This window comes from Nestor notabilis, unplaced genomic scaffold (assembly GCF_000696875.1).
Source record: "Nestor notabilis isolate BGI_N333 unplaced genomic scaffold, ASM69687v1 scaffold3295, whole genome shotgun sequence".
NCBI classification, from domain to species: Eukaryota; Metazoa; Chordata; class Aves; order Psittaciformes; family Psittacidae; genus Nestor; species Nestor notabilis.
This window is the reverse complement of record NW_009928652.1, coordinates 1-11,106: the sequence shown is the minus strand read 5'-3', so window position 1 is coordinate 11,106 and position 11,106 is coordinate 1. Positions and strand designations below refer to the sequence as shown.

Here is an 11,106-nt window from a genome sequence, read left to right as displayed (position 1 = left end):
GAGCATCTTTACTGCAGCGCTCTTGGGCTTTGGACCTGGGGTGGGAAGGATGGGGGCATCCTGGAAGCAGGCAACTATCTGCATGCATCTGCATCAGCAGCACCCAGAGGATTTCTGACTGAAACCTCCCATTCATTCTTCATGGTCACCTCTGCAAGATTCCTACTATAGGGAACGCCAACAAAAAGCAGAACCATGTCTGGGTAAGTTTCTGGGAGAAAAAGTGCCTGGGAAGTGGGAGGGGTTGGATGCTCTCATGCTGTTCATGGATACGGATGCTGCAATAGGTCTCACCTTCCTGGAAGGAGAAGGATGGATGATGAAGCACATCCTGCAGCTGCAGAAGCTGGCAGGTACCACTCTGCAGACCTCTGCCAATTCACACTGGCTGAAGATGGATTAAGAAAGCTTTCCCTCTGTCCCATGGAATTCCAACTGAACAGAAGCTTTGGGAGCAACAGGGAGATGGAGCTGCAGTGCTGATGTGTTGCATTTAACACAGCCTGTTACCAGAGCAGGGCATTTGTAGCTAATCCTTCTACTGCTTTAGTATGAAAAAGCTACTTTTGGGTGGATTCTTTCAGGGGTTGAAGGATAAGCCCCTCAGCAACACTGGTTCAGAGCTGCCAGGGTGTATTCCCCATTGTCCTGCAGTGGGTGACTATTCCCGGCCAGCTCAGCCCATTCATCCAGTGGGGCTTCCCGGAGGATACCGCACCAGGATGCTGGGAATGCGCCAGGGGGGAATTTGGAGCAAGCTGGCCCAAAGGACTTGTGGTTGGAAGAACACCTGGGGCAAAGGGAGAGAGAGCAGGAGATGACAGTGGTGATTGTAGAGCTTGCTTGGCATCGCTGCTCACTGGGACATTTGGAAGCTCAGCACTAAGACACTTGTTTTACTTAAACAACCTGGGGTGAAAGGATTGTCCTTTGCTATGGACCATGTATTGTTGTTACTACCCTGTTTTGTTCTAATTTCTTATAAATATAAAGCTCTTTTTGATCTCTGGGTGGGTTGGGAGATGTTTCTGTCGGGAAGTGAGTGCCTCCTCTTGAGCCATCTGCAGTGTGAGCTGCAGGCAGAGGAATGCTGATTAATGAAGTTCAGTTCACACATATGTTCCTGTGGTTTGGCATTCCACCCAGCTGGCCCTGGATATGGCAGACATGGTGAAACACCATCTCCAACTCTGCTTTCTGCTTCTTTTTCCTGTCCTTTATTTATTTGTTTATTTCTTGGGATCACAGTGATCCTAAAGGGAATATGAAGATGCTGCGAGGGCTGGAGCAGCTCTGCTCTGGAGCCAGGCTGAGAGAGCTGGGCTGGGGCAGCTGGAGAAGAGAAGGCTCCTGAAGGGGACACCTTAGAGCAGCTCCAGTGCCTAAAGGGGCTCCAGGAAACCTGGAGAGGGGCTTTGGACAAGGGATGGAGGGACAGGACAAGGGGAATGGCTTGAACCTGCCAGAAGGGAGACTGAGATGAGCTCTGAGGCAGAAGCTCTTCCCTGGGAGGGTGCTGAGGCGCTGGCACAGGGTGCCCAGAGAAGCTGTGGCTGCCCCATCCCTGGCAGTGTTCAAGGGCAGGTTGGACACAGGGGCTTGGAGCAACCTGCTCTAGTGGAAGGTGTCCCTGGCCGGGGCAGGGGTTGGAGCTGGAGGAGCTTTAAGCTCCCTTCAGCCCAAACCAGTCTGGGATTCTGTGATTCTATGACTTGTTTAGATTTGCTGTTCAGCAGACAAGGAAGCAGGACAGAGATCGTGCCATGAGCAGAGTTCTCCTCCGAGGACTCACGCTGCATCCCTGCAACCTCAGCAGAGATGTGAGGATGGGGCACAGAGCAGCCAGCATCAGTGAGGGGCAGGTCCAGTGGTATGTGTCACCCCTGGGATGCGGTGGCTGGATGTGTCACTCCATCCAGCTTCCCTCTTGCCCTCCCCATGGCACGGGGTGATGGAGGTGCCCACTCAGCTCTTGCAGACAGGGAAGTGACATTCAGCATCATCTCCCTGGGGTTGATGGTGGCTTCTATGTAACAGAAAAGAGTGGACATTCACATGGATGGGAACCATGACACATCTCAGGGGTGTTGCTGATGGGCTCAGAAGAGAAGAAGCAAACAAGAAGGAAAACAACACAACAGCAGGTTTGCAAACAGGAAGCGCTTGAAGCAACCAGCACATGGGTCTGCAACGCCCATCCTGTGAGGGTGACTCTTTGGCAACCTGCTTCCGCTGCTCTCACAAGTGATCACCAAGCCCTGGCACATCTGCATCCCTTCAGTGACTACCCCTGAGCAGAAACCCAGGGCCCCTTTGGAGCTGAGGAGGAGCTGCAGTGCCAGAGCCCACACGCAGACTGCCGGAGGAACCTCACCATGGAGATCCCTTGTTCCTGGTGGCCAGATCTCACCTGGGATGGTTTTGGTGTGGCAGCTTTGTAAAGGTACATGTGCAAGTCTGACACAGAGGACTGGGGTTTGCAGCTCTGGAAACCAAAACTGTGCAAGGATTCTGCCCTCCCCTGCCTGGTGAGAGGGGTCTGGGACTTGCCTCCACTCCTGTCTCTGTTCTGTCCATTCTTCCCATCTGTCTTCTCAGCTGGTTTTAATCCTTAAAGGCCAAATGGCTCTGCATGCCTTTTATCCATCCCTCCACTCCTCTTCCAGCTCTGTCTGTCTTCTGCCACCATGGGCCAAGATTTCCCCCCCTATCCCTATCCCTATCCCTATCCCTATCCCTATCCCTATCCCTATCCCTATCCCTATCCCTATCCCTATCCCTTCCTTTCCCTTCCCTTCTTTCTCCTCTTTCTTTCACTTACCTTTCCTCACTGCTCAGTTCTGATGTTCTCTGGGTAGCAGACGTTGTAGCTCGTGAAGGATTGATTGCAGAAGACAGAATGACCAGAGGACATTCACAGCACCAGTGACCCGAGAATCACTGATTTTGCCTTCACCTTTCGCCTTTCCCCAGGCGAGCACAAGAGAGAAAGGAGGAAGATGGACCCACACCCCAACGACACAGTCCATGACTGGCACACAGTGTCCCCAGCGCCTACAGAGAGCCTGGTCTATGAGGATGAACACAACGAGACCTGGTGCTTTGCAAAACACGTCCCTGAACTCATCACCGGGATCATCACGCTGCTCATCTGCCTGTGCGGGCTGGTGGGGAACGGGGCCATGCTCTGGCTCCTCGGCTTCCGCATCAGGAGGAGCCCCTTCACCGCCTACCTCCTGAACCTGGCCGTGGCCGACTTCTGCTTTCTCCTCTTCACATCAGCTTTCCTTGTGGTTTATCACATGCCCGTGCTCAGCTGCTCCCAGCCAGTGCTCCTGCGGATGCTGCCGCTATTTCACTCCATGGTTCTGCTCACGTACAGCACCAGCCTCTACCTCCTCACTGCCATCAGCGTGGAGAGGTGTATGGGTGTCCTCTGGCCCTTCTGGTGCCGAGGCCATCGTCCGGAGCTCCTGTCTGCTGCCATGTGTATCCTGCTGTGGGCCCTCTCTTGTGTGCTTGCGGGGCTGGTGTACTTTGTGTGTGACCTGGGTCGTTCCCAACACTGTGGGATGGTTCTTGGGCTCTTGTGCTGCCTCAATTTCTGCTTTTTCACTCCTTTTATGGTCCTTTCCAACGTGGTCCTCTTCATCAAGCTCAGGCGCAGCTCTTGGCAAGATCACCCGGCGAGGCTCTACACTGTCATCTTCCTCACCGTTCTCTTCTTCCTCCTCTTCGGCATCCCGCTCAGTGTCCAGATCTTCCTCAACTTCTTTGTCTACACTAACTTTGTCTTTGAGATCTGCCTGTTGCTGGCCTCTTTCAACAGCGGCATCAATCCCGTTATTTATGTCCTGGTTGGGAGCTCTGGGAAGTTCACGTTCAGGGGATCCGTCAAAGTGGCTCTTCAGAGGGTCTTTGAAGATAGGGCAGATTCCCAAGAGGTGGGTGAGACCCCGGTGATGGAAATTGCTGCCTAAACTCCTATGGCTGCAGGCTGGAAAGGGGTGGCCCTGCCTTTGCACCCCATGTCAGCACCCATGGGCTGGCTGGGTGAGCAGGACCAGCAGTTGACAGTTGTGTCCCCCATAGTCAATGATGTTTCCAGGGGCAGGGCTGGTTCCCAGCTCGAACTTGGTCTTAAATTATTTAAATAAAGGTGTATTTCATGTAAGTTACTGGTGATCGTGGTTTCTTCTCTTGAGGGCTCCATGGGGAGCTTGTTCTCAAAATCCTGTCTGTGACCATCCCCTCACGCTGCCCACTAGACATTATACATGCATCATATATGCTGAAATGATGTGGTCCAGAAGGTCCTGCCTCATCTGTTCTCCTGTTCTCCAGGGCTAAAGTCCTGCCTCATCCATTCTCCTCCAGGGTGAGCACAGCCATGCTCCTGGGCCCCCATCTGCACCTTGTCTGCTTCCCACATGGAAAGTCCCAACTCTTCCTGTGTCTACCCATTTCTGGGACCCTGATGACTGATACTAAAGCACCAACCACTCATTCCTTTCATTCTCAAAAGCCCCCAGCCCACAGGGGATGATAGCGAGGGACAGAAAGGATGTTCTCAGCTCCCTCTGGCTTTATGTCCTCCTGTGGCACTATCTGACAGAGAAAACCCATCTCAATCTGGCTGATGGAGCTGGAAGCATCAGTCAACACTCAGACGTCTACCCTTCCAATGGGGTTTGAGTGGGGAGGCAGGGGCAGGCAAAGAGGCTGGTGGTGGGCACTGTGCTGGGTTGGACAGAGGATGGACAGACAGACAACTAGTCGCTGCTGGCTGTTGGAAAGTGCAATATTGTGCAGTGGATGGAGAAGCCCATGGAGCAAACCACCAGGGCAGAGCCAAGAAAAGAGCCAAGAAAATGAGGGGAGGTTCTCATGGGTGATGGCTGGAGGAGGCTGAGCTCTGCCTGCCAGATGGCTTTGTTGGCTTTCCCAGCACACAGAAACAGCTGCTGCCAGAGCCATAACACACACAGGCTGTAGGTTCCTTTGTGCACACACAAGCCTGATCCCAGCGCAAACAACCAGCCTATGCCTGTAAATCATGTGTTGGAAATCAACATTTTAGGCAAACACGCTCAGGATGTTACTTACAAAAGCAGAAGCTGAGAAACCCTGGGTGACTCTGCTCTTTTCTTGAGCACATGGGTAGATGTTGATGTACCTTGACCTACAGGAAACCTGGAGAGGGGCTTTGGACAAGGGATGGAGGGACAGGACAAGGGGAATGGCTTGAACCTGCCAGAGGGGAGATTGAGATGAGCTCTGAGGCAGAAGCTCTTCCCTGTGAGGGTGCTGAGGCGCTGGCACAGGGTGCCCAGAGAAGCTGTGGCTGCCCCATCCCTGGCAGTGTTCAAGGCCACGTTGGACACAGGAGCTTGGAGCAACCTGCTCTAGTGGAAGGTGTCCCTGCCCGGGGCAGGGGTTGGAGCTGGAGGAGCTTTAAGCTCCCTTCAACCCAAACCAGTCTGTGAGTCTATGATTCCCTTCTCATGGCCTGTTTGCATTGAAAACATCGGCATGACGAGGAATTGTGAGATTCTCGATTGGAATTGTGAGATTCTCTAGTTAGGGACACAAATGCAGCATCACCAAAGCAGAGAGGAGGCAGTTTCGGTCCTACGATCCCCGTGTGTGCCAGTTCCCAGCAGGAGCATCTCTGCTCCCAGATGCAACAGGAGCTGTTTGCATTTGTCCTTCACCACAGTCAGTCTGGGTAGGACCCATCTCATCTAACTTCAGCTCTCCAGAAGTTCCATGGGCCTGTCCGAGGCACTGTCAAAGAAACACAGACGAAACCCATAACATTTTGATGGTTAAAGCCAACCGAGCAGCACTGATTCACGTCTCCTTAGGAAAACCCAGATTTTCCTGGAATCCTGAGCCATCTCTCCTGTGCTCCTTGGTGCCCTCAGTGCTGTGCTCTTGGAAACGGTGTACTTGAAGGTCAAGTATTGCTGTGAAATTGCGGAGCACGAGTGGCAAACCCAGATCTGAACCAGAAACAGAGGTTTTGCAGCAACGCCCAGCTTGGAGCGCGGGGTCCTAAAGACACACGCCTGGAATGGGAGGAGGAGGAAAGTTCAGCCTGTTCAAAGAGACGAGTATTTTGGGACTGGGGTTCCTTTAAAATGACATGAAAGAGGAACATGACACGGATCACAATCAGCTCTTCCCATACGTCTAATTTCTGAGACTCTTTTTACTCATTTCCTGTGCAAAGAAGAGGTTATAGGCAGAACCCTGATACTGTCAAACACAGTGAAATAGCCCCCTCTTTACAGGAACCCTTGACCTGCTTGGCTATCAGCAAGCTGCTCTGTGAGAGGAGCTGAGAAAGACCCCTTGCTGGGGGCTGCGCAGGCTCTCCAAGGCTTTGGTCCAGTTTTCCAAGTGATAATTCCAGGAAACCTCATGAACCATCACGGAGGCAGCAGATGGTGAGTGCGAGGTGATGTGGGTCTGCTCCAGTGATGTTGTCCAGGCTGCCACAGGAGACAAGGTCAGACTTTTCCAGCTTAATTTAGTGCCTCCCCTCATTGGTTTGAACCTGTAGGTCAATACTGGGGAATAGTGGTCTCTGGGATATGAAGACCCATGGGAATAGGTGGTAGGAAAACACTGAAATGAGTGTCCCACTGAAGGAAGCCAGCGGCTTGGCAGTATCAGCTGTAACATTAGACAACTGAGAATCCATGTCAGATCCACCCCCAAACCCACTTGTTCTTCGATATAGAATCACAGAATGGTTTGGGTTGGAAAGGTCCTTAAGGATCATCTATTTCCAACCCCCTGCCATGGGCACCTCCGAGGACAATCCTTTCAGCTTATTATTTCCATCTTCCAGATCTGCCCCATCGAAAGCCAGGAAGGAGGCATCTCCCCAGCTTTGCCTCCACTTCTGTACATGCTTTTGTGCCAGGTATGTCATCCCCATCTCCCCACATCCTGTCTTCCACCTCTCCTGTCCCTTATTTCTCTCTGTGCTCCTCCACATAGAAGCTGGGGCATGGCTGCAAAGGTCTGAAAGCCTAGTGTGGGGGACAGAAGAGGTGCTAACATGTCTCTGTTTCATCTCATCCCCCCAGCTGTGTGAGGAGGAAGAAGCAGCAGAGGTTTTGCAATGAGCACATCGCTCCCTGCCATGGAAGGAACCAGCCCTGCTTGCTGGACCCAGCCCGGGGAGACAGCGTGTAACAGGAGTTGGCATCACCAGCTCTTGATGCATGGGGACAGTCACTACAACTGGACTGACTGTGAAGCTGGTCACTGGAGCAAAGTCCCTGTCACGCTGCTCATCTGCCTCTGCGGGCTGGTGGGGAACGGGGCTGTGCTCTGGTTCTTCATCTCCCATGTCCGCAGGAACCCCATCACCATCTACGTCCTCAACCTGGCCGTGGCCGACTTCACCTTCCTCCTCTCCATCACCATTGCCCTTGTGATACTTTATGTCCCAGAGACCCTTTGTCACAGGCTGAGCTCACGGGATGTGACGACTGTGTTGAACATCACCATCCTCTTCTCTTTCACTGCCAGCGTCTACCTCTTGACAGCCTTCAGTGCCTTGACAGCTCTGTCTGTCCTCCCCATGACCTGCTGCCCCTGCCACCGCTCCCAGTGCTTGACAGTGCTCGTATGTGCCCTGCTCTGGGCCCTCTCCTTCCTCCTCACCATGACCCTCTTCTTCTGCCCTGCAGCGCTCATTGCCTTCATCCTGAGCTACCTCTTATCGCTGCTTACCCTGGTTTTATCTGGTCTAACCCTGCTTGCCAGGGTCTTGTGTTGTTCGTGGCAACATCCTCCAAGGAAGCTCTGTGCTGTGGTCCTGCTCACTGTCTTCTTCTTCCCCTTCCTCACTGCTGATTTTGGGTATTGGCTTTTGCTAAGGCTGTTTCATTTTTCAGTCTTCGTCTTCGATGCCTCTCTCCCCTTGGCCTGTGTCAACAGCAGCATCAACCCTTGTATTTACTTCTTGGCTGGGAGCTGCACAAAGAAGTTCACGCTCTCTGTGAGGGTTGCTTTCCAGAGGGCTTTTGGAGACGTAACAGAGCCCCAAAATAGAGATGAAAATCGCAGAGAAAACACAGTGGAGCCAGCTGTTTAAACCTCTGCATCCCCACCCTGAGAGAAGACGCTCCAGGGATGGAGACAAGGAACATGGGCCAGAAAAGGATTAGCTGCAGTGTGGATTAGCGTGCTGGGTGGGATGGGAACGCCTGCCTGCGGAGGGACACTGAACAGAGTGATGAAATACTTCTTCTGTGGAGCCAGGCTGAGAGAGCTGGGCTGGGGCAGCTGGAGAAGAGAAGGCTCCTGAAGGGGACACCTTAGAGCAGCTCCAGTGCCTAAAGGGGCTCCAGGAAACCTGGAGAGGGGCTTTGGACAAGGGATGGAGGGACAGGACAAGGGGAATGGCTTGAACCTGCCTGAGGGGAGATTGAGATGAGCTCTGAGGCAGAAGCTCTTCCCTGGGAGGGTGCTGAGGTGCTGGCACAGGGTGCCCAGAGAAGCTGTGGCTGCCCCATCCCTGGCAGTGTTCAAGGGCAGGTTGGACACAGGGGCTTGGAGCAACCTGCTCTAGTGGAAGGTGTCCCTGCCCGGGGCAGGGGTTGGAGCTGGAGGAGCTTTAAGCTTCCTTCAACCCAAACTGATCTGTGATGATTCAAAGCTTTTGCTTTGAATGTGTCCTATTCAACAGGTTTGAGCTTTCCCCATCTCAAAAGTGATCTTGCTCAAACAGAGCCATGGAGGCTCTTCCCTCCTGCCCATGGGCTTATTTTGGCGTGTCTGCTTAAAAGCAGAGTGCGGGTGGATCAAAACGCTTGTCACAGCAGGGCAGAACAATTCCAGGGCAAACCCTTGTGCCTGCATCTCCAGACATGTGTGAAGAGCGTGTGAAGATTTCACATCCAGCTTTGTTACCAGGCAAATAGGCATGTGCTTGGGATTGCCCCTGGAAGGCTTTCCCCGAAATGCTTTTGCTGCAGATGGAGTTTTGCCTGCACATGACGTGGGTTCTTGACTGGAACTGCCTCTCGGGGTTCTTCCCACTTTTCTCCAGGCTGTCAGGATGAGTTGGCTTGAGCAAACGGCGTTTCGCAACCGTGACCTGAGGTCTGTATCCAGTTCTGGTGTGTCTGTTCCTCATCGAGAAAAGCAAAAGCAGTAGGGTTAAAAGGAGACAACCCCACAAGCACTGGAGGCTCTGTAAAGATTGGATTTTCCATATGAAAGAGGATACAGGGAGAGGGAAAGAAAACAGTGGACTGCTGTTGAGGCCATGAGGACTGAATCCCTCTAGCCTGGCTCTCCCTGGGTACAATGGGTTGTGGCAGCCCTTTCTCTGCTTCTGTCTTTCCCTTTCTCTGCTTCTGTCTCTCCCTTTCTCTGCTTCTCTCTCCCCTCTGTGTCTGTCAGCCCTCGCTATCAAGGCTCTGGAGGATAGGTCAGCTCTTATTTGCTTCTGAGCTGTTTTGTTTCCTGCCATGACTCCCCACCAGCCTGCACTAACTTCAGTAGGAGCACAAGAGAAAGGTTGGGAAGATGCAGCAGGCAGGGAGAGGTGGAGGGAGAAAAGGCATCAGCAGAGCAGCACCTGGGATGGTGACAGAAGGTTCTCTGCCCTTTAGGTTGTTCCTTAGAGTGGCTGGAATGGAAGTCGATCACTTGGTGCAGTGCAGGTACAGAACCAAGATAACTAAACCCATGAAACTCTCTGGTAAAAGCAAGAAGCTTGGACTGGAGGTGGCCTGGGTGATGATGCAGGCAAGGTTGATCCCAGGAAGCAGGAAAAGCCCATGTGAGGATTGTGGTCCTTCTGCACTTGCCGTGGGGGACATTCTGCAGGTGATGGAAGGTTTTTGCTGGACAAGTTGTAACTCAGAAAGTTTTTACTTTCCAAAGGACAGGAAAATGGGAGAGAGGGAGAAAAAACCCTCAACTACAGAAGACTCCTGCCCTGTTCTGTAAAACAACACTGTTAATAAATGCTTCTTAGATGTTTGATCTCATCATGTGGCTTCAAAGAGTGAGTCACCACCCCTGGGTTACACTGTCACTTCTCTTTCTAGAAGCAATGGCACGTTAGTTATCCTTGGAGTCCAATAACTAAAGAGGCTGACAGGAAACCTGGAGAGGGGCTTTGGACAAGGGATGTAGGGACAGGACAAGGGGAATGGCTTGAACCTGCCAGAGGGGAGATTGAGATGAGCTCTGAGGCAGAAGCTCTTCCCTGGGAGGGTGCTGAGGCGCTGGCACAGGGTGCCCAGAGAAGCTGTGGCTGCCCCATCCCTGGCAGTGTTCAAGGGCAGGTTGGACACAGGGGCTTGGAGCAACCTGCTCTAGTGGAAGGGGTCCCTGCCCGGGGCAGGGGGTGGAGCTGGAGGAGCTTTAAGCTCCCTTCATCCCAAACTGGTCTGGGATTCTATGATTTAAGGCAGTGGGAAAAGGGCAGACAACTTCCCATTGTGTAAGAGGCAGGGAGACTATGAGTTACTATCAAGTCTTTGACGTTAGCAAAGAGAACACAGGAATGAGCATCTCTGTCTTGGCAAGACCATCTGATCTGATGATCCTTGGGCTTGCTTCAAGCCACAGCTTGGAGCCACAACTGCGGAATGTCTGGTAAGCTGTGCCAGAGCAGGTTCCCATCTCAGCCTCTGACGACCTTGGCTGGAGTAAAGTCTGAAGCCTCCTTTGTGATGCTTTGTCCCTGCGGACAAAACTTTTGTGGAAATATTGCAAAGTGGAACATGTCCCAAACCCTCCGCTCTTGGTTTTCCTGTAGGGACTGACCGGAGCAGGGCTGGAGCAGACTGCCATCCCCATGGCAGGGATGTTTCCTGTGCTGTGTGGGCCGGAGACATGCTGGCACAGAGGTGACAATCATCTGGAGCCTGCTGCCAAAAGCCACATTCCCTGGAGCACAGCGCACAGCAGCCCCTCGTGTGAACTTGTTGGCACTAGAGGGAGTGTCAGGACCGCTCAGCTCAGGGTCACCGTCGAACCCATCCTTTACTCAGAAGGATTGAACCCTAGAGCTGAAGAGTGTGACACATTCCCGTGTAAGGAGCCTGCTCTCGCTTCCTGCCCGGG

The 11,106-nt window shown here is 52.8% G+C and overlaps 2 protein-coding genes across 2 annotated transcripts; both read left to right on the top strand.

Moving 5' to 3' along the window:
* Positions 1 to 2,999: 2,999 nt before the first annotated feature.
* Positions 3,000 to 3,980, top strand: LOC104405781 (proto-oncogene Mas-like). The gene has a single exon (XM_010014592.1). The coding sequence runs from the start codon at positions 3,000 to 3,002 to the stop codon at positions 3,978 to 3,980; it is 981 nt and encodes a 326-aa protein (XP_010012894.1).
* Positions 3,981 to 7,234: 3,254 nt separating this feature from the next.
* On the top strand, positions 7,235 to 8,116 carry LOC104405780 (proto-oncogene Mas-like). Its single transcript, XM_010014591.1, has one exon. The coding sequence runs from the start codon at positions 7,235 to 7,237 to the stop codon at positions 8,114 to 8,116; it is 882 nt and encodes a 293-aa protein (XP_010012893.1).
* The last annotated feature ends 2,990 nt before the right edge of the window (positions 8,117 to 11,106 follow it).

Bases quoted from the DNA above. Each gene is read 5' to 3' on its own strand.
- LOC104405781 (XM_010014592.1), top strand. From the start codon at position 3,000: ATGGACCCACACCCCAACGACACAGTCCATGACTGGCACACAGTGTCC.
- LOC104405780 (XM_010014591.1), top strand. From the start codon at position 7,235: ATGCATGGGGACAGTCACTACAACTGGACTGACTGTGAAGCTGGTCAC.